The sequence below is a fragment of the Syngnathus floridae genome, chromosome 18 (genome assembly GCF_059516105.1).
Source record: "Syngnathus floridae isolate MCC-2025c chromosome 18, RoL_Sflo_1.0, whole genome shotgun sequence".
NCBI lineage: Eukaryota > Metazoa > Chordata > Actinopteri > Syngnathiformes > Syngnathidae > Syngnathus > Syngnathus floridae.
Window position 1 is genome coordinate 6,450,344 of NC_142430.1, and position 23,633 is coordinate 6,473,976.

The 23,633-nt window shown below is 47.6% G+C and overlaps 1 protein-coding gene across 2 annotated transcripts; it reads left to right on the forward strand.

Moving 5' to 3' along the window:
* The first annotated feature begins 280 nt into the window (after nt 1-280).
* usp54b (ubiquitin specific peptidase 54b) lies at nt 281-23,376 on the forward strand. Of its 2 annotated transcripts, XR_015853985.1 has the most exons (21): nt 281-455; nt 5,292-5,765; nt 6,857-6,949; nt 8,708-8,842; nt 8,950-9,063; nt 9,145-9,227; nt 9,289-9,394; nt 11,557-11,703; nt 13,571-13,720; nt 13,999-14,191; nt 14,772-14,954; nt 15,110-15,329; nt 15,412-15,789; nt 15,862-15,989; nt 16,229-16,381; nt 18,342-18,495; nt 20,073-20,752; nt 20,837-20,964; nt 21,048-21,185; nt 21,312-21,457; nt 21,573-23,376. XR_015853985.1 is itself a non-coding variant. In XM_088359630.1 (20 exons), the coding sequence occupies exons 2-20, from the start codon at nt 5,610-5,612 to the stop codon at nt 21,657-21,659; spliced, it is 3,426 nt and encodes a 1,141-aa protein (XP_088215756.1). In that variant the 5' UTR covers nt 284-455; nt 5,292-5,609; the 3' UTR covers nt 21,660-23,376. The 2 variants fall into 2 exon arrangements, 1 of the variants encoding a protein (XP_088215756.1); XM_088359630.1 differs by lacking the exon at nt 21,312-21,457 and having other exon boundaries at nt 284-455.
* Nucleotides 23,377-23,633: the final 257 nt, after the last annotated feature.

A 23,633-nucleotide genomic window follows, 5' to 3' on the forward strand; every position in this document is an offset into this window, starting at 1 on the left:
CGCTCGGCGGCTCAGGCTGTGGCTGCAAAGCGAGGCTGGCGGGTGTCAAATTTTGGACAGATGTCCTCTGCATGTCGCTGTCAGCAGCTCCAATCAGTGTGTGAGAGAGAGAGAAGTAGTGGCAAGCGCACACACATGTCCCCTTAAACTGCCACTGTGAGTGAAGGCTACGCAGGTAACCCAGGGCGATGACGTCACCCCTCGCATATTTGAGCACCTCAGCTTGCCCGGTAGGCGGCGGCATCGCGATGAGTGCACACTGGAGGATAGCAGGAGCAGGGGGAGGAGGTATCGCGAGAGCAGCGGCGTACCGCGCGACCGCAGCGCTGGATGGATGGCGCCGGTGGGGGCTGCGTGGAGCCGAGCTGAGCGGATACGCCCACGGCTCAGCCTCCTCTCCGCCGTTAAATCACACGGTGGGACACGCGAGCGGACTGTTGTCGACTGCATCCGGGGTGAGTAATATTAACAGATTGTGGATGTGCGTGTGTGTGTGCGCACTTGGCTCTATGGCTGATGCTGCGGAGGTACACGCGTGTAATGGGGATTTAGTCTGTGTGTTGCCCATCATCATTGTAAGTGCGTGTGTGTGTTTCAGGGTCACTATTTCATCTTGGTGCAAGCGCATTTCCCCTTAAACGTGCATGAGCATCCTTTTCAAGTTCATCCTGTCACAGGTGTCCAGTCATGTTCTTACGCTTATGGGTCGGTCTTGCTTTTAGTTGGAGGGATGCAAGGGGGGGCTGGACTTGTTGATGGATGAGCGACAAATCTTTTACCAGCAATGTGTGTGTATGTGTGTGGTAGGCGGGGAAGGTGCAGGTTGCAGGGTCACTACTTTCTCGTGCGCATGCTCATTTCTACACCGGCATCCTTTCAAGTTCACCCTCACGTCCAGTCCGTCTCCTGCATCGCTAGATGTGAGGTTGTGAGGAGTTGGACTTGTTGATGGATGGGCAACAAACCGCAGCCTCTTACCGGGGCCCAATTCACGCTACGCTGTCACACGCTGCCGGGTGGCTGCTTCATTGATTTAACGTTGCGGTTCTGAGATTGATGACTTTGGACGCCATTGCTGCTGCTGCATAATAATAATAATAATAGTGTCATCTTTTTTTTTTAATTGGACAAATGTTGTTGCTACTATGGCTCATCCGGCGGAAAGTATCCAGGAGGTGGGGAGGGAGTTTAATCCTAAAAATATTCCAGCTTTAGGAGCGATTCACTTGATTAGACTAACAGTGACTGCTGACAGTCTGAGTACGCGGCGAAACGCCTTTGTAAGGAAAGTTTCAACAGCTTGCGTGAAGCCGATGACGGATGACAAAAAAGTATTTTAAAAGCCACCTGAGCTGTTTTATGAGCGTCTTCTTTTAACACCAACATAATGGCTCGGTGAATTTACTGTATGTTTTTACAGCCTGCCGAGATGTAATCAGCCTATTAAACGACTTCTCCGTGGTCACCGGGAACATTGTTTTGATGTAGTGCGGGCCGGCCGGGCCTACTCAAACAACCTTACTGTCAGATGCCCTTTGGGGGGGGGTCTTGGAAACTATCATTTTAACTGACTTTTACAAGACTTATTATTTTGTTGTTTTGTGGTCCCTGTTATCTGTGGTAAGAAAATATTCCCGCTGTGGCCTTGCGGTTTTATGCCGTTTACCTCATCTAATATTAAACACAATTAACAGACCGTTAACGAAGGACGGCATGGACCTCGAACACACGATCGTCGTCTTTTACAAGCTGCCGTTGGAGTTTAAGTCAATACGATATAGCAGGCATTGTTTTGACGCTGAAAATGTGTGTTTCAGCTCTTCCATTTCGAGAAGTTGTCAGGGAAGTAATGGATCCACCTTTGCATTCTGAGAGGTGAACTTTCCAACAATACCAGCCGTGTCCTTTTAAAACATCAGAAAGAGTCTGAGGCTGGATTTTGGCTGTTTCAGCAGTACGCCGATTCTTACTAAAACAGAAAGTTGTGCAGGGGTAAAGTCTAATACTTCTTCCCAAATGCTTAGTCGTGAGCTTGAATGTCCTTCAAAGTCTGAGTCGGGTGTTTCTATGGTCCATGCTTTTTTATGTTTGCAAATTGTAATGGATCTATTTGTCAAATCTCGACATTGCTTTCATATTTCAGCGTGTAAAATCAGTCACACGGATACGACTTGTCGTGCGTATCCCCCCCTTTGTTGACATTTCAAACTGCAGCATTCCTGCCTCGATGGTGGACCCCCCCCCCCCCCCTTCCACACACACCCAGTCTGCATGCACGGGATTACACAGACGTTTTGGTTTAAGAGGGAGCAGATTAGACAATAGTGAGAGGATGATGTAGGGGTGAGGGATAAGGAAAGCATGCTTCAACGTCTCCTTTGACCTTAACTCTCTCCACCCCACCAATCACGACAGGTTGAATCTAACACCCCGCTCATTCCTATTGTCCTCCTCTTCGATTTGTTTTCTGCGCGACCCCAACATCTTCACGTGACGTCCCGTTATGTAACGGCCTGTGTATTAAACGCATTCTTTGGCCGTTTTCGATTTGCTGCCCGTGTGATTGGACGTGCCGCGATTTGCTGCGTCTCGCTTGTGTCGTGCGGTCACGCCGTCTATGCGGGAAAATGACCTTGAAGAAAATCCCAGACTCTGGCTGCACGTTCGTTCACACGCCTACACGCTGCACGTGGATGTATAAGTTGATATAAAAGTGGGAGGGGAGGATGAACTTGAAGCTCTCTCGCTATTGTCAAAAGGGGCTATTTGAAGTTACACATAACCCACTTACAAGGAAATCCACGTGAGGTCACACGTGAAGTTTTCTTTTCGGAAAAGAAAGATGAATGCGGGGAGTAGAGGTCACTGGAGAGAAAAGTGAACGAAGCAACACGGAGAGCTTCAATTCAGGTTGATTGTTTATTTTTTTTTCGTGCGCGTGTCAAAGAGCTTTTGTTCCCGGCGACACTGGTACACTGACACGCTGACCCAAACGTTGAAAACAATGGCCGAAGTCAGATGTTACTGACAACGATCATGTCCGTCCTTAGTGTTGTGTACTTTTTATGGAATGTGATTAAATAGCACAGGTGTAGCTTGTCACACCTGCAGCACACGTACGTTTGCGACGCGGTGTTCGTGCTAGCGGCACTTGTGACGGTTTAGAAACAGATGTCTTTCCTCAGCGCTCCCGGCCGTGCCCTCGCCGGCTCCTATCGATCGGCGAGTAATCATCGGTTGTCCTGACAAAGCGCCCGGGATTATTCTGACATCCCAAGGCGGCGTCACGACTCTGCGGTGTGACTCACGCCGGCCGTGCTGATTGCTCTTCACGGGTGTGAACGTCATCATGAGGCCGCCTGGCGTTTAATCACATACGGTTAAGAATATCACACATCAGAAGCAAATAACTTTCTGTTCGGTTTGAACTTGACAGCTTTTATCAATCAAAGTCCTGGATGATTCTGAAAAAGCGCAAGCTTCGCAAAAAAAGCCACGGACGTGGACTCTTCGGATCCCGTCTGGCTTAATAGCAACAAAGGCGATCCCGAATGCTTCATTGGGTAAATTTGCCGCCGCTCCTCTGCTTTCCTAATGGCCGCCAGTGCAGGGTCAGGGAATTTGATTGACTAGCGCCTTGACTCGCTTTGGCTTCCAGGAACTCTCCACCATCAATACACATCATCATCATTCGCCGGCCCCATGTGTCTGTGTGTGTGCCCGTGTGTATCCGAGTGTGTTTGTGTTAATATCACATGGTTCGGCTTTTCCTCCCGCGTGCCTGCTGCTTGGCCTATTTCCATGGTAACGAGCCAAATACTGGAATACATACACGCGCACGCACACAGGCCATCGTTTATAACAGCACTTGTGCGTTGCGCGAGGCTGTAGGGTAGCGTCAGAAAGAGGATGTGTGATCGCAGTTTCCACACCCTCTCAGCGGGGACCCGCATGCTCACGCGCACACACACACACACACACACACACACACACACACACACACACACACACACACACACACACACACACATAAGGGCCATAAATAACAGCACTCGAGTGATCTTGGTTGTGTGAGATTGTAGGGTGCAGTCAAAAAGAAGATGTGTGATTGCACTCTCTACACTTATTTGGTGACACACACACATGCACAAACAGTCACTGTATGCTAAAACAGAAGTTAGTGATTCTGTTTGGGAGAGGAAAAATGGAAAAACAGAGCACTGGCTGCCAAATCCCTCCATAAATCCGTTTGGCAAGTTGGATTTTGTGTGTTTATGCACAGCTGCACTGAATGTGATTTTTTTTTTTCTAGATGGATATATCTAGCAAACTAATTAGTTATAGCTAGCTAGCGGGGTAACTGGTTATCTAGCTAAATAGCCCTCTGGCCTCTTTCAAAGAAAAGTAGGGTGCTGTGGCCGCACTGCAAGCTGGCAAAAAGACGGAAGGGAACTTTGCCAAAAGTGGCGAAAGGCACTGCGGCTCTGCTAGCTTGCTGCCCCGTGGTGTTATGCAATTGTGTGCACTTGTGTGCTTACTGTGCACACACACACACACACACACACACACTCGCTGGCAGAAGCTCCAGGTTTGTCATTAAATCGTGATTATGAATAGATTTTGATTTCCGTGTCCCATTACTGATGCAATTTTAGACCTCATAAGATTCCAAATCAGACCAAGAAAGCTGTTCTCTGTTTGTACTGTCAAATATGCATAGCGGAATGACGAATGAAAACTCCACTGGCTGCCAACAGTGTCCATTAAACAGATCAGTCCACTTCAGACCTCACCAACGGTGGAGCAACACAGCTATGGCAAGAATCATGATGTTATTGTTTTAATAAACATTCTATCAGTGTAGTATAACGGACGCAATGTTTTAGTTACTATTTTGAGTTGATAATGAGCAATAAGGTGGTCATTTTTCAGAGCAGAGTCTGCTTGCTGGATGCAGGCGATTGGATGGCCCGATGAGCTATTAAACTTAACTAACCATCCGTCAAGGTTACCTGCTTCCATTTGGGGCTCATTTGACCAAATTCCTGTGTAGGACTTAATTAAAGCACACGCTCTGGAATTGGTCCAAAATGGACAACTTCCTGTTTAAAGACTTTCACAATAGAGGTCTGCATTAGTCATGGTGGCGAGTGCCAGTTGATTCCTCCATTCACCTTTCAAATCATCGACCCGCCTGTGGGAATTCCGGTGTCTGTTGTTGTTTACCTGCACAAAGTAGACAGCGTTTGACCCATGCGGCCTGACAGCTGGGTCTTCTTTGTGTCTCGCAGGGCAGGAAAGGACATGGGAGCGTCTGGCCGGCGCAAACAGCATTCGTTTGACAGGAGCCGCCAGAGGACGTCTTGCCAAAGGACAAGTGACAAACAGATGCCAACAGCGGCTCTGGCAGGGAGCAGGCGGATTCTGAAGAAGTAAAGCACGGCTGGAGAGGGGCCGGCTTGTATGGGGGCCAAATCCCCGTCCAAGACACACTGCTGCGCCTCCGTCCACCGCCTCCGTCCTCCCTCCTCTTTTCTCCCATTCGCCTTCTGTCACTCTCATGGGAGTGACATAGAAGCCTCCGAAGGAACGGGGGCGTCCACGTAGGGATGTCGTGGAAAAGGAACTACTTTGCGTCCGGCGGCGGAGCGGTCAGCGGGGTGCAGGGGCTGGCGACCCCAAGAACCATGACCTCTATCGCGCCCAGCAAAGGCCTGAGCAATGAGCCGGGACAGAACAGCTGCTTCCTGAACAGTGCCCTGCAGGTCAGTGACGCGGTGACTCGGAAACCATAAGCCCTCACCTACAATGACCTTTCACCCGAACTAATTCCTAACCCAAAACTCAAAGCCTTACCTGTGTTTGTTTTCTACAATAATGCAGCACTTTGTTGCCTTTAGTAAAATTGCTGGATGTTCACCATAATGACAACATCTAGCTTACTTCATTGCAAGTGTGACAACTCCAACTAAGACACACACACACACATTGCCGTTAACTTATAATTAAACATGGCAGCCAGATAAGCTTCGTATTAATGAGTGTTTGCATGTTTTGCTTTGCTTTTGGCACCATTCAAGCGACTGTGTGTTTGTTTGCGGAGATGCTTACTCAGCTCGTGCGTGCGCGCAAACACACACACACACGTGGACCTCTCAAGACGTCCAGCTGGCACGCGCACACACACCTCCATGCTCCAGATGAGGAGATGGAGGATGCAGTGATAAGCTAAAGCAGAAGCTTAGTGGAAGTTGGAGAGAGTGCAGACGAGCTGTTGAAGGAGGAGGGAGAAAAAAAAAAAGAGGGATGAGGAGGAAGAGTGTTGATTGGCCATTCAGGTCACAGTCAGTCCAGCGCAACTACTTGATGTTCGGCGGATATTTTTTTCTTATCAATTAAAAATATCCACCAGCAAATTGGGCTTGTTTTGCTCTATTTGTTATCTGATCTCATTGTCATTTTTATTTCTTTATTTATCGCCAGAAATTCCACTGATAATGGCCGCCGCTTGTCGGAACAAATGATCCCCTCGAGTAGTTCCGCCTCTCTCTGGCTTCCTCGCTTGCTATTTTTTGACTACAGCAAAACGCACCTGGACAGGCAACGTGCTGGGAAAAAGCATGTCGTGTTTCCACGGCAACTGTGTGCCAGCATCAAGCCACAGCGGCAAAGGTTTTTAGATGTTTACATTTGATTACTGTTGAAAGAAGCGCATGTAATAGCTCCCTATCTTTGGCATTTCTAAAAAGAAGACACAAGGAAAATAAAATGGGTTGGCACACCTCATGGTGAATCCTGAAAATGATCACATTTGAATGCCACGATAAAACTATTTTGCATTTGTTTTGTTCTTTAGGTTTTGTGGCATCTTGACATCTTCCGCAGGAGCTTTCGCCAGCTGACCACGCACAAATGCATGGAGGATTCTTGCATCTTCTGTGCACTCAAGGTAAAAAAAAAAAAAAGTATTTATATCATATATTTATACTGTGGTTTGAAATACATTATTTTTTTTCTGCCCATAATGCATTTCAAACCACAGTGACAGTGACTCACTCTAAGTGATGAGGATGGTCAGTGATGGCGGGCAATTAGTTTGCTTCTTCTGGTAAACTACGTCTTGGTTACTAGAACATGCTAGAAAATATTATTTGGGTACAGAGTGGATGAAAATGAATAAAGAGCATTTACAATTTCAAAAGAAGATGTTTAAAATGTTACTATAGCTGCTCAATAAGACATTTGTTGCTCCAGTGGTGACCAACATGTGGCCCGAGCGAAGGCGTAGCGCCGTGACTAATGTGCTGTAGTGCGGCAGCAACACACTGGTGGGTCTCCACAGCACTCCACTGTAATTAATTGGCCTGACCGAAAGCGCTGAGCTAAGCAGAACCCACGCACGCACACACTTTGCCTCTTCCACACACAAATCAGTCCACGCGCATCCACTTTTGTGTGTGAAAATGAACGATACATTTAATCCCTCCGGACCAAATTTATATTTCGGGGCGATGGATTCATATTTTCGCGAGCTATCGATGAAAAAGTTGAAAAAGTCACGCGGGAGCTAGCCAAAAAGGCTAGCATCCCGTGGCGTTTGGCCCACTGGAAATTGCTGCAACACTTCATCTCTTTCCACTAGAGAAGGAGAATGGGATGGGAGGAGGAGGAGGAGGAGGGGAGTGAAGGAGAAAGATGAATGAATGTGGGAGTTGTTGTAGATGGCTGCAAACTTTGCAATTGGACTGCCGCGTGTACACACGCACACAGACACACACGCACGCACATACACACACATGCACGCTCACTCACTCCACCCCTTCCCTTCCTTGTTCCCCTCCTCTTCAACCTCCCTCCATCTCCCTTTCTCTCTGTAGGGTATATTCCCCCTCCATTCTCCTTGGCGCATTGCTGCAGTCATAACACACACACACACACACACACACACACACACACACACACACACACACACACACACACACACACACACATACACACAGTATCAGCACGACGACATTACTTTTCCCAATGCCAGCTAAGCCCCTCAACTGCTTTCTAATGTCGTCTTCCTGTACTATGACTGCGGCCATCTTGTTCCGCTGCCTCCCAAATGTTTATTAATGGAGCGTCACCTAGCAGAGATTGTAGCTAAAGCTAGCTATTAGTTGCTAGTGGAGTGATTGTGGACAAAGTTGAGATTAAAAGTATTTTGACAAAAGCACAAAATAACTGGAAATCTTTTTAATTGTGGAAAAAACACATCTTTTCCAGGCATCCATTTTAGATCTGGCGATGAACTTCACTTCACGTTTGTAGCCACTGCCATGATTTGGGGTCAGATAAAGTCTGTTGTAAAGCGGTGTTTATTTTTGTGTGTCTGGCTTCTAAAGATACTTTTTCGCCTTGCAACAGTTTGCTTCGCTTTTCTATTTTGCCACCACAAAGCACTCTGCGGTCTGTTTTTGTCGGGAGAATAAGCGCAAATGTATTATTGATGGTGTCTGCTACGGAGGCCCGGCCGCCTCCGTGGTCTACACATTTGTTGCTCGGCACTCTGACGGGTTGTTCCTCCGCTTCGGTTCCTGAATCATACTGGTCTGAGCTTTTACGAGAAATATATACGGCATGGCCTAACCTAATCAGTTTGGGCTCCACTATCTTTTACACGGTGATATTTTTTGGACTCCATCTGATTTCAAATCCACAGAGCATCTTTGCCCAGTTCCAGTTCAGCAGCGAGCGGGTGTTACCGTCCGACGCGCTTCGGAGCGCCCTGGCCAAGACCTTCCAGGACGAGCAGCGCTTCCAGCTGGGTATCATGGACGACGCGGCGGAGTGCTTTGTGAGTCACACAATAAGCTTGCGGCAAAGTTAGATTGAAGGAGACCCGGTGATGCACTCAAAATTGTGCTGCGGCGAGAATTACCAATACCATTTTTGTCTTGTTAGGAAAATCTTCTGATGCGGATTCACTTCCACATCAGCGCGGAAAGCCGAGAAGATATCTGCACGGCCAAACACTGCATCCCGCACCAGAAGTTTGCCATGACCCTTTTTGAGCAGGCGTGTGCACACACATACACACACACGCTAACATCTTAATATCTACGTATATTAACTGAGCGACTGTGATTCAACCCGCAGTGCGTGTGTACCAGTTGCGGCGCCACGTCGGACCCGCTACCTTTCATTCAGATGGTTCATTACATATCTACCACGTCCCTATGGTAAGAACGCACACACACATGCACAAATAAGTAATGATGTAACGGTTGTGTGTTGCCGTAGTAACCAAGCGGTGAAGATGCTGGAGTGTCGTGAGAAAGCCACACCGGATATGTTCGGGGAACTTCTTCGCAACGCCAGCAACATGGGAGATCTGCGCAACTGCCCTGTGAGAGCGCCTCGCCACACACACACACACGCACACACACACACACACACACACATTCACCAGCGGTTGCACCCCATTTTAACGCACTTAATTGAGTTTGCAGAAAAGTCATCCATTTTATCTACATGCGTTTAATAATAAAGACCATGAAATAATAACGTGTGCATTATATAATGTAATCGCAGATTTTTTTTTTGTGTTGCTTACATAACCAACCGCTCATTTGCACGTTCGACAAATTTCTCCGCCGCTTTTGTCACCGTAAGCATTTTTTTTCCGGACCTGTCCTCATCGACCCGCCGGTCTGCTGTAAAGCGAGGCTCTATATATGTTTGGAGACAATTTGGAAGGAGAACATTCAAGTGTTGTTGTTGAATTTAGCAGAGAATTTTGGAATAGATTGCTAAAGGGACTCCATGAGGATGGCGTGTGTTGTGCTGCCACATTGGGGAAGCGAATGGATCCAGCTTGGCTTCAAGCGGCGGCAGCCCTTCGCTGCCAAAAAGTGTCCCCCACAAAGAGGCTCCTCTGTGGGCTTTTTTACAAAGCTCTGGAACCCCCTGGACTATCCCCCCCCCTCCCATCCATCCTGCCTTCATCTTGAGCTGCTGCTGCACCAACTCTCCAAAAATGCTGGGAAAAATAATGCGCACTTTTGATTGACACTTGTAATGATAAGTTTAAGGGATTAATGTTAGAAGCAGCAACTGCGACCTTAAGATATCACTGAGGGAACGCTTGTTTCGAGCACCTTGAGAAATGACTGCGAGAATGTTTGTTTTTGTCCACTTTAGGACATATCACTGATGGAGTGCTTGTTTTGCCCGACTGAAGACACCAGTGAGGCTCGTTTTGCCCCGCTCAAGTAATAGCAGGGGGGCTGCTTGTTTGGCTTGCCTTAAGACTTATGACTCGGGGAGCACTTGTTTTCTTTACCTTAAGACATCAGTAAGGACATCATGAGGCAGCGCATCAATCAGGGAGCGCTTGTTTTGACTATCTGAAGACATGGCTGAGTCTCTATTCTGCCTAATGAAGTCCTCACTGAAGGAGAGGTTTTTTTTTGGTATAGTTTAGGACGTATCCCTTAAGGAGCGCTTGTTTTGCATAACTTAAGACATATCGCTGACAGAGTGCTTGTTCTGCCCACCTGAATACATCACAAGGCTTGTTATGCTTACACTAAGATATTTCACTGAGGGCATGACAGTTTGGCCTACTCAGGGAGTGATTGTTATGCCCACCTTATGATATCACTGAGGGCGCGTTTGTTTTGCCGACCTGAAGACTTTGCAGCGGCTTAAGATGGCCAAGCACCTTAGGTCATTATTTAGGGAAGTGCTTGTTTGGCTCACCTTGAAACTATAGCTAAGTACTAATTAATGAAGTGTCCTATGCATTATTTAAAAAAAAAAAATCTAAAGTGTGGCTGCATAGGTTTTGTGCAACCAACTGTATTAGTTCGATATAAATTTGAATATTTGACGTGCTCTATAGTTACAATTGGCTGCTTTGAAGATAATAAATCATCATTAGTGCTCCTTCGTTTCGTGATTGATTAAATGTGGATTATCTCCTCGCTGTGGTGTCTAATGAGTTGCGAGGAGTTTCCATGATCAGTATTCTGCAGACCAACACTTTCATTTGACCGCCAGTGTAATTATATAACATGCTGGAAAGGTCCTCTTGCGAATGGAGAGGTAGACCCTGGAAAAAGATCAGCCAAGCAAGCTCCCCGCCGCCAACCACGCCACACGAGCCCCACAATTCCTCAAAGAGAGTCCACTGTGTACTGCATATGTGTGTGTGGGAGGATTGTTTTGGCAAAGCCCAACGGTCGCCGGGGTGTTCTCAGGCTGCTTCCGTGGTGGCTATGCCAACGCTCTGTGTGTATGTTTGCATGTGTGTGTGTGTTTATTTGTGTGTTCTAACTCTGTGGTAGGTCATGACTCAAAAGGAAGCATCCAGTACATGCAGTTCCGAACCTGGCAACGACCTCCAGGGACAAATATGTCCCTGCGACGTCCGCACCCTTTCACCATTATTAACATCGCCGCGATCCGCACACGTCACATGACATGCGCAAAACGACATACAGGGAGTGAAAAGGAAGACTCTTCTAATACTTTTGTCCTTTTCTCACTGACTTTTTGATTTCCCAGAGTAACTGCGGAGAGGTGTTACGCATCCGCCGCGTGCTGATGAACTCGCCAGAGATCGTCTCCATCGGGCTGGTGTGGGACTCGGACCACTCGGACCTGGCTGAGGACGTCATACACAGCCTGGGCACCTGCCTGCGCCTGGGAGACGTAAGTGAGGTTCTTCCACTCCAGTCCAGTAGGTGGCAGTAATGTGCAGTACAATGCTAGGGGCTGACAGTGTCACACTGCTTTTTCAGCGAACTGCTGGTTTGCTGCCACAACTTGGCTTCAGTGCAAACCGATATCACTGAAGGGAAGGGCTTGTTGTGTCTACTTTGGTCTACCTGAAGATACCACTATGGTCAACTAGTCAAGATTTCTTTCCTGCAACCTAAGACATACTCCTGGGGGAGTGTTTGTTGTAGCTAAACCGGATTTGGTTTTCCTGACATGCTCCACTCATTCTATCTCAATATGAAAAAGTTCTTCTTCTGACCTCCAGAGGACCTGTCAGCAGAGGCGGCGCTTCCCTAACCTTGAAATTGAGGACAGGGAGGTGGTTAGTGGCCTGAGCTGATAAAACCCTGGTGGACATTGTGGCATGGGAGGAGGGGATGTGGTTGTCATGCCAACAGGGCATCTTTTTTTTCACCCGCTGTCCAGTTGGCTTTTGACACATTTTGGGAGCTTGTCTGATGAGGCCAGTGAATCAATTCAACCCATATATACCCTGAGGTAGGGCTTTGTTTTTTTAAAAACACCTTTAGACATAGAATGATTGTTTAAAACATATCACATAATTGTGATGGACATACCCTTTGGCTCTACTGAGGAAGTGATTGTTATGACCACCCTCAGACATATCACTGAAGAAATGGCACCATCATGATTCAGGGACTTCCTCGGGCGGCCCTCACACAACACGTGCACACGTGTTGCAAAGTGTCATGACCGAGCAATGTCGTTGCATTTCAATGCCGCTGTAGCATCTCAGGAACACTCATTCTGAAGTGATTCCCATGAATAATGCATGAGTCAGCATTATAGCGTGTCAAATTCTTCTACTGCCCCCCAACACCACCACTGTTGCCAACTCCTCCTTCCATCATGTCGGCTTTTCTCCGCCTGCTGTCTGTCATTCCTCAACCCTGAGATGAAGCAGGCGTGATGCCTTTTGTGCTTTTATATCACAAATACTGGATCCATTTCCCCCCCGCAGCGCTGCCTCCACTTCCTGTCACCGTTTCTTACGTCTTTTCTCCGTCGCCGAGACGATTAGCCCATTTGCGATAAATAGAAGACAATTTAGATAATCATGTGCGTCGTGCCTCTTGAATGAGAGACAGTGTGCCGCTTAACACGCTATTTGACGGAATCGCATCGGGTTTTCAGACAAAAGGAAGCGGTAGAATTTGGCTCATTTGGAATATTCATGAAATATATATGAATCAGGACACCTGGGGAATTACTATAACAGCTTCTACTCTTCTGGAAAGACAACCGAATTTTGCAGCTGCACATTTTTGAGGTTGAAGGTCACTGATGTGTGTCTGTGTGTTTTTTACATCAAATCTAACTGAGAATGCTACTAAATTATGAGACTCCTTCACATTGAGATGGTTTACATATTTTGATTTTATACTCATAAAAAAATAAAACACAGGTACAATGACAACATTAACAGCAATTATTGACCCATGTACTGTATTGATTACAACTAAAAACATTCATCAATCAATCCAGCCATTCATTTTCTAAACTGCATGAATATAATCGTAACAGAAAATATGTCTATAGTTATTTACAAATATTACAAATAGATGATTATTCCTGTTAGAGAAATAAAACCAAAATATAACAAACAATTGGAAAGACTGCGCAGGATTACTGCATACGGCATTGTGGTGCAAAGAAAAGCAGAGGAAAAAAAATTGCTGCTGGCATTCACGTGAACTCATCTGTCTCACGCTGCACACCTCTCCCTCTCTTCCCCGCATCCCTCCCTCTGCCTCCCTCCCTCCCTCCCTCGCTGTAGTTGTTCTACCGTGTGACAGAGGAGCGAGCTCGCCAGGCAGAGCTCTACTTGGTGGGCATGGTGTGCTACTACGGCAAGCACTACTCCACCTTCTTCTTCCAGACCAAGATACGCAAATGGATGTACTTCGACGATGCCCACGTCAAAGAGGTGACTCCGGCTGTGTGTGCCCGTGTATGCGTGTTGTTGTCCACACATGATTGCGTGTTAAGGTCATTTAGATGTGTGGTATGAAGGAATGTGCCAGTGAGTGGAAGTGAAGCTATACGTCCTTGTTCACATGATGGCAACACTGCAGATGTCTCTGACCTTCTGCTTCAGGCGATAAATTCAACACGGTCTTTCTTATTATGGATTCATTTACGCGCCTTACATATGTGTGTCTATGGGCGGGTGGCGGTGGGGGGGGTGTTCCTATGTATCTTCAGATTGGCCCTAAGTGGAAGGACGTGGTGTCCCGCTGTATCAAAGGCCATTATCAGCCACTGCTTCTGCTCTACGCCGACCCCCGTGGGACGCCGGTGATACTGCAAGAGAGCGCAAGCCCCTACGCCGGCACCGACCCGCAACTGGAGCTCCAGCACGGCAGCAGCAAGGCCGGCTACGACAGCGAAGACTCGGGTACATGCGCTGCCACACATCGCATCACAGGGAAACGCAAATAAACTAGAGTTACGGACTCAAACATGTTTCATTCAAACAGCAAACCTACCACAGACGATCATCCCAAACAACTATGATATATATTCAAACACCTTAGAAATCACTGCCACTACACAAATGCAGCAAAGACTCTCCATAACTTTGGCTCCTCGACACGTAAAGGTCTTAAACAGTCAAGACAACCTACTTCTTTGACAATTACTCCAATAAGACAAGACTTTGGCGCCATCTTGTGGCATTTAGGACATTACAGGAAGAGCCCATTGCAGGACTGGTGACCCATTCATGGTGTAGCAGTTATTTGGATAATAAACAGCTTGTCATAATGTATCATTTCATACGTCTTCTTCAAATGGTCTAACTGTAGATATTGTAGAAAAGTGAATAAAAATGTGCTTGATCTCAAACATTTGCCACCCCTGGATTACACATGTGCATTGATCATCCGGAGGTCAACCTTCAACCTCCTAATCCCCTCGGGATCATTTCTCCCAAACATATTGGAGTCGGGGATTAAGCGCCAAAGGTCTGTCTTTAGGTCGAGAGCCCTCCATTTCTAGCGACACCCGCACGGACTCATCGACGGACAGCTCAAGCCACCGCGCCTACCGCAGCCGGCCGCTGCACCAGTCCACGGGCAGCCACCTGTCCAGCGACTCTCAGACCACCGTGGTCCCCAATTACGATCTCGGAACACCGTCACACACTGCCGACACAGGAGGTACTGTTTCATTATTTGTTGAACGATAGCATGTTGCTTACTCTAACCCAATCTTGAAGCCATCTTAACATTTTAGAGAATTTTGATCTATGAAAGATTAAACGACATTTAAGATCCTTCCTCCCCTTTCCCGACATAACTCTGCCTCCCCCCAGCGTTAGCAGTGGAGGGCCCTCCCCGGCCTCCCTCACCCCCCCTGCAAGAGTACAAGGAGACGGCCGTCTTCCTGCTCTCATCACGGCGGCCGCTCACTTCCTCTTCATCCTCCTCTCGGCCCCTGTCCTCCTCTTCCTCTTCGGGGGTGGGGGGCTGTGAGAGTGGGGTTGGGGGGCCTCACTGGGAGAATGAGAGCACCAGCAGCGAAAGCAAGTCCAGGTACTGATCGTCTTGTAGGAAGTCCTGGAAAGCAATGCTTGAAATAAAGCATTTTTAAATAAGACTTCTATTTGTGGTTCAGTTCCTCTGGTGGCTGCTATCGCCCCACCTGGAGGCCCAGGAGAGAAGCTCTGAACATCGACAGCATCTTTTCGGGCCACAGTCAACGGATCTGCTCTCAGGGCTACCACACCCTGCCGGGACCCTCTCACCCACCTCCACCCCAGCCGGCCATACCCTGCCTGCGGCCCACCACGCCTACACCGCGGAGCTCACAACCCTCGGAGGGCAGGGAGGCTGCAGTGCTGGAGGCCAGATCCAGGCTGATTGGGCAGCCCAGATCTACGATGGGCCCCCCTGCTCCTCCGCCTCTGAGGGGGGTGGAGCACCAACCTCGCCTGATACAGAGGATGGAGAGCGGCTACGAAAGCAGCGAGAGAAACAGCAGCAGCCCTGACAGGTAGCAAAGTACTCGCCTAACGCAGCCGTCTAAACAACTCAATTATCAGCTTTTTAATTTTCTACTCCTCAGGGAGGTGGGGCAACAAAAACGGGCGCTAATGTCCGGACCATCATGGCGCTCAGTGCCCAAGTCAAAGAGCACCGGCGCTATCCTACAGGAGTCACCTTCACCTGGCTGGTGTCGCACCGCCAACCCTGGTAACGCTCATACTCGTCTCACGTTCAGTTACACTAACTCAAAGTGAACATTTTCAAGCCTAACCAAGACTGATTTAGCCTTCTCTGAAAACCTCAAGCCCAAAGAGAAGGAAGAGCATTTTGCATTCACATGTTTTAGCCAAGCAGATCCCCAAGTCATAAAATTTACAACTTACTGTAAGTCTTCCCAACCATTTTCCCAAAGATTCTCATCAAGTGACTTCATTTGTGGGTCTCAGGACGCAGCGAGCTGGATGAGCTCCAGGAGGAAGTGGCCAGGAGAGCCCGCCAGCAGGAGCAGCAGAAGCGCAAGGAGGCAGAGCAAGAGGCGGCCATGGGCTTCAACCCCAAACCTAGCAAATACATGGACCTGGATCAGCTCCAGCACCAGGGTAAGACTAACTCCACGTCTGTGGGGTAGCAGTAGGGCCTCTAATCGGATAATTCAGCCTGATGAATTTTGGCTTGTGTGATGTCACTGCGAGGTCACTCACATATGTAAATGTCTCTGTCTGAGCTCCGCAGGCTCTCCGGTCCCCATTCCCATCTGCTCGTCTGTCTCTTCCATTTGGTAACCAACCAACGCTTATCTTTTTGTTACCGTGACACACACATCTGCCGATCGAGATTAAGATTCGCAGGGAGATAACAGCATTAGCTTCGTTTGAACTGCAGTTACTCCTCGAAGTGGTTGGATGGGCAGCATTATTTGAATTTGGAGATGTTTCCATGCAGGAGAAAAATGATTTCACATTATTGGTTGCTTGTTTGTTTTCCACACTCTGGGCTCGGCCTCGGCTATTAGAAGCAAGCAGCTGGCCGCAGTGAACATTCTCGGTAGAGCAAGGCGGAAGAGGAGATGGCCAAATGCCAGCAGGAACGAGCCAGCAAAATGCAACCCACTGTCTGCCAATCTAATGAAAGCTGTGCTTGCCATTGGCCAAGCAGTATGTGGGGCAAGATGGTGGCTGGCTCAGCGTGAGACAGAGCCGCCCCTAAAACGAGCAGATTTAATCACATATGAAATATGCTGGAAAAATAGGTCTTGATCCTTGAGGTATTTTGGAAAAAGTGTGCCACGTGTTTTTAAGGCACTTGGTAACTGCTTTAAATGGAAAAGAGAAAAATCCCTTCAAAGCTTCAAACAAACTCAACTTGGTCTCTGTAGTTGATGAATTTGCATATACTTTAATTGCCACAGATATGAAATATTCTGGAACACGCTATAATTCCTTGAGTACTCCCTTTAAAATGCAGAATGGCTGAATAATAAATTGCACGCAGCACTCTGGCATTACATTTGCAAGAGTTCATTAAAAAGGATGTGAGACGGCATGAATTAATTAAGCAAAAATAATCATGAAAAAATTTGACTAGACTCGGAGTGGCGAGGAAATGCATGTTCTCCATCCTGGTATCCATTTTTGGAGGACATTATGGATTTGTGTGTGTGATTGGAAATGCGCGATAGTGCTCTACTCCCCTCTAATGACAACTTTTGGTTTTGCGCCGCTCTAGCTAAAAGACGAGTTTATTTACGCGTTTGTAGCCCACAGCAGAGAATTTAAAAAATGCAGCCCTCAAAGGAATATAAATAAATATTGTGTGTGTTTGTGGCACACGGGAATTTCATTTTTTTTGTGGTCTTCACAGCGACATAAAAAGTTTGAGGCTCACAGCATCGAGATTGCAAAACGTCATCCCCAAGGATGTGTATGAATGTGTCTTTGTGGCCCACACAGCAAAGAAGTGGCAAAATACGGACATGCCATGTGTGTGTTTGTAGCCTGCACAAGTAGTCATCACTGAGATTGTTGTGCGTGTGTGTATGTGCCTTCTCTGAACTGCAGGTGTGAAGGTCCTCCCCTCCCTCCCCGGCTCAGCACTAAGTAAACCTGTACGTGGGCTTATTAGATTTATGTCCTGTCTGTCCTCCTGTGTGCGTGCGCGTGTTTATGTGCGTATGCTTTAGCGTGTTGATGAAACTAAAACACACACACCTCTACGAGTACAAGTAACCTTGATGAAGTGCGAGGACGACAAGCGAGTGGACAGATGGCTTCACTATCAGCGCGCCTACATAAGCCTTTGCTCCGCCGTGCAGCATCCGATGCGTTCAAGGCCCCTCGTTCAAAACAGTCTCTTGTCCCTTGACCTTGAATTTTTTGACTTACTAACCGCAGGCTACATGATGATGCGTCACTACTCGCCGGGCGCTTGATTAGGTACACCTGCATCACCCCGCCTTCTGCGTATAACATCATAACCACTCTACCTGCTTCTTTCTCCTCTTTTGTCATCCTCTTCTTCTCTTTTTCCTCATCACTTTGTCCTCCTACGTGGCGGGTTCAGCTGTGCTCAGACCCCTGCATGAGGCTAGCGCTCCGAGCGGCTCGACCGTAGCCGTGTGCATGAGGAGCGCTGGCGGCCCGCTCAAAGGCAGGCAGGAACAGGAAGCGCAACAGCGGGAGTCAGGAAGCACCCCCTGCCCACAGGGGCCTCGCAGGTATACACGCCGCCACTGTGACCCACAAAGACCCACCTGCCTCCCACCGCAACCCTGCTGGACACCTCGTCTTTGTGTCAGTGTGTGTGTGACCTGTTGTGTAGCTTGGCTGGGCTAAGAAAGAGAGTTGTGTATGTTTGTTTTTTCTGCTTTCCCTCTTTGTAGCACTCTGTGCCGTGCCATGGCGGTTGCATTTGTTTCGTGTTGTGTTGTACGTTATGCTGCTGTGCTTCAGGGCTACAGGGTGTTAGCCTGCAGAGACCTAGAAGGGGTAGACATGAGATGGCTGGATCTACAGCTTTTTTTTTTTACTTTTTTTAAATGATTTTTTAATTTCTATTTATTTTCCTCAGTAAAAATAACAAAAAATAGATTTTTCTGATTAATCTGAAATTTTTAAAACTTTTTTAAAGGATTTTTTTTATTTCTATTTATTTTCCTCAGTAAAAATAATTGACAAAACATTGATTTTTCTGATTATTCTGCATGAAATTGTTTTTTATTTTTTTAATGATTTTTTTAAATTTCAATTTATTTTCCTCAGTAAAAATAATCAACAAAACAGATTTTTCTGATGTATCTGAAAAAAATCAAAAATGTCATTTACATTTGAACTGAAAATATTTCAAAGCTTTTGCAGATGGGCAGGAATTGATGGTTCTACTGCCTCAAAAGTGTAGCCCTAGTTTCCTCTTCTATTAAAAGCCCCCCATTTACTGTTCAAGCCAAACTGCTTGCAGAAAGGAAGAGGGGGTGAAATGTTCAGTGCTCTCTGCCTCGCTCTCCTTTTTTTTTTTTAATTTGACATCACACCTCTTTTCTATTGATCAACACTAGGGTCTGATTTATAGCCGCTGCTGCAAAGCCTTCTGGGTAATTACTAAGGCTGAAAAGAGTTGATAGGGGTGCTGGAATGTGTGTGTGCACGTGCAGACACAAACACAGGAGCAAAAATTGATGCACGAGCTGTTCACACACACGCGCGCACACATACACAGATAAGGCGCAAATAGGATCCACTAATGTTGCACATACATCATTTGCCTGCATGTAAATCAATGAAATGGTATGGCGGCCTGCTGAGAGCGAATTACTTTACGCGGCGTTGACGTACGACGCGCTGCTCTAAAATGGCTGTTTGGAAAGTCTGATTACAGCGCATGATATGCTGGCATCAGGATGTGTGTAAGTGTGTGTGTGGGTTGGTGTTGTTACTGCAGCTTACTCAGCAGTTGTGACCATCTCCATGTATATTCCTATCTTTGTGTTATACTGCTCCCTGGTGGTAAAGGCACATAAAAGCAGCCACGCAATTAATCAACTATGACTATTTCATCCCTTACGTCCTGTTAAATTTCTTATTATTGTATGTTTTTATAATTAAGACACAATAGTTTGTATGATGAGAGGGTCCTTGGAAAAAAATAATCCTGGACCGAAATAGATTGAGAACCCTCGCCATACATCACCAGGCTGCGTGTGTGTTGCCGGCTTGTTTACCCTGTTGTGTGCTTGTTGTGACCTTTCCACAAACCAGCTGACAGCCAAACAACTCTTTGTGTCCCCCCTCCCTCCAGTGAACAGCCAGGCCCGGTCCAAGTACTGCTGACACCCAATCAGAAGGAGGAAGAGGACCATGACCAGGAAGAGGACGTAGCTCTGAGCCAAGACCCGCCTCCTCTGCCTCCACCTCCACCCTATCGCCATCCGGTGACTCCTCCCCATCCAGCGCTTACCCTCAGCATCACCCACCCGTGCGCCCCCTCTAGTGACGTCAGTGGGGGGGTGAGGCTGTGTGAGTTTCTCCAAGCTGGGGGGGTGAGCGTCAGACCGTTGGGGAGGCACTTGGCTATTTCCCTGCCGTCGCTTCCGCTGTGCTTTTGGGAGGCGCCGGTTACGCTCCCCCCGCCTCCGCCGCCTCCCATCACCAAACCTATCACGCCTCTCTGGCAGCCCCCCCAGCCCAGTTCCACCTCAGCCCCTCAGCATTGGCCGCCCTCCGACGGAGCCACCCGCCATTGGTCCTCCTGGAGTCTAGATCGCCCTGATGCCATGGTGACACCCTACGACACCCCACCGGACCGCTACGCCGCCATCCCTTTGCAAGCGCCCAGGCCCGGTCGGTACCCCACTCGGGGGAACTACGGCTCCCAGTATGCCTCGGGGCAACACGGCTGTGACCGTGAGGAGCCGGAACTAACAGAGCTCACGGAGCTTGACACCCTTTACCAGGCCAGTCTGCAGGCTGGGAGGACAGGTACAGACCTTGGCCAATTAGGGTAAGGTTTAAAAGCCTTACTAATTTACTGACACTCCTCATATGGTTGTTCTTCCGGTGCAGGCTGCAGCCCATCAGAGCGACTCATCTCCAGGGTTGGAGGGCCAACTCGCTCTAGAACCCCCAACGCAGACATGGAGAGGAGCGTGTTTGGGCCAGACGGCGCCAGCACCCCCACCTACCTCAACAAGGTGATCCTTTCCCCATGCCCTCACCAACCTTGTCACGATTTTCATCTACGTGTCTGACATGTCCTCTTCCTCTCTCCCTGCAGCCAATGATGTTGCAGGGACTGCGTTTGGGGCCGGGGCCAAACGAGGAGGGGGACAACCCGAGGAGAATGGGACGCAGCCTGAGCGGCACAGTAGTGGTGACTCCAAGACACGCACGTCTGACCGCCACCCGCAGCTTCGTGAGTACCGCGCTCTGTCGCCCCCTTGTGGCTCAGCATGACGACACACTGCCACTCGCCTGGTTTCTTCGTCTCGTGTCTTTTCCTTCTTCCTCTTCTTCTTCTTCTGTCTGTCTTGTCTCCAAGGCAAAGCAGGCTGATGTCAGTGCCTCCTCCTCCCATTGCTTGCTTCCTCTGTCCTGAGTCCCTGTTGCTATTCCACTGCCATCACCTCCTCCATCCTCTTCATCACCAAAACCCTGTCATCACCACCTCCCTTCTTTACCTCACAGGTAAACATCACACTGTGTTGCCGCTTTCTAATCCTGAACAATGTAGATTCTATTTTCTATTTTTCAAAAACTTGTGACTTTCTAGTGTCTATATTTGGAACGTTTGTGATTTCAGGAGTTGTCGGGCAGCGCTGGGAGTTTCTGGCTGTGTCTGACCGGGGTCAAACTGTCCTCCAACCAGGGTCGTGCTCAGCGTCACTGAACCCTAACAGCCCGCTTTGACGGGTGTGGATCGGACGAAAGATGCTCCTCTCCCGGAATGCCGCTAACACGCAAACACCCACGCACGCGCACACCCACCTGCAACGCAACGTAGAGACCCCCTGCTTTGCCCCCTCCCCCGCCACACCTTCGTCCCTTGCCCCACTACTCTGTCTATGCAGTCACAGTTGACCCTGACAACCTCAAACTTCTCCTGATGTTGCTCCCCTTACGACACTTTTCTGGGGCAGATGTGGGGACGCTCCGAGTAGCCACGCCTCTTCCTCTTTCTCCACGGGCATTTCCTGGTGGACGCACACACGTAGCAGCGGAACTGTATATCTGATAGACAGCCATAATTTCTCTTTTTGTTATGTTTTTTTTTGCCCGAGGCCGTGTACAGAACATGTATGAACTATGTTAACAAATAAGACCTTATGGAATGTTAAAGAATATTCAACATAGAAGTGGGGGTGCACTTCACAAGTGTCGAAGCAGGACATTGTTTGCCCCCCCCCCCTCCCCAACCCCGCCGCCCTCCTCCTCTTTCTGACTTTCCCCCCAAGCTCACCTACCTGAATGACAGCTCTCCCGTTTCTACCGGGAGATTGAACAAGAAAAGCGCCTCTTCTGTTAAATCTTATCATTTCTGACACCTTTTTGAATTTTTGCTCTATTTTCGTCCAAATAGGAGGGGATATGTCAGACTAATGTTAGGCTTTGGGTTAAGGTTGCATAAAAACAGTCTAGGGTTACGTACTATGGATATAATTAGTCTTCACACCCTTCTTTAAATGCCATTTTTTCACGATATGAAAAATAGATGAAGATAAATTAAGATTTACAGGAGTTTTAATGTAATAAGTTGATCAGGGGTGTGTAGACTTTTTATTTCCACTCTGTGTTTGTCAGTCTGGGTGAACCTTAACCGTAGTAGCGAGGCGTGACCAGGTGAGAATGTAGCATGGGCTTTCTTAACGGAACCAAGCTTTGACTCTAGTGCACTTTGCGAAGCGGATGCGATGGTAGAAGAAGTGCACTTTTTTCAGGAAGGCTGCTTGAATGAAAAGGGGATGCTTGTTTCACTTTTAAATGGTCCTCAGGTTAAAAAAAAAATCCGTGATAAACTTTATTATACTGAATAGGCTAAGATATACACGTTGCTTTATACGCTGTATTAAGAGGTCTATTTTCAGCCGGTGACGCGCTGAGATGTCAAGCAGTTGTACAGTCACGCCCCCCCTTTACTAAGCTACATTATTATGCTTTATGCTGTTCATGTAAAGTAAAAAAAAAAAAGTGAAAATAGATCGTTGTAACTAAACCAAAGGTTGGCATTATTTACCAGAGATGTTTTCATTTCTCTATTTTATTTTCAATGTTGTTTTGAGGTTGCGGGAGAATGTAGCCCAATTGTAGCGCTTCAGTCCGCTATGCAAGTCGAGCCTCCTCAGGAGGACCCTCACAACAAAACGCCCACCACCCACCACAAGATTTCATGTTTAATGCTGCTGGTGAACTTTGTTGTTCTGCATCTATTTACGCTATAGTTTCAACCAATGGAATGCAAAAACAAAATACGCTAAAAGAGAAAAGGGAGAAAGAGAGGGAATGAATGTAAACTAAAGGATCAGAGCGCACGAGGAAGCAAAAGAAGCCGATGTTTGTGTGTGTGTGTGTGTGTGTGTGTTTGTCAAATTAAGGGGGGGGGGGATAGTAGGGTGGTCAAAGGGGTTAAAAAAGGAACCTGTATTTTTGCAATAAAGTTATTACTAATGCACTCCCACAGGGAGTATAACCACCATAACAAGGCCTCTATTGCTGTGTCTTTGCGTTACAAAATACAAAATCTGTCCAATGCACCTCCAAGTTCCTCCAAACCGCCAGCAAATATATGTTATCATCATTACAATTATGTATTAGCGAATCAACTTTATATGAAAAATGCCTTGTACTACAACAAAGTGACCACTAG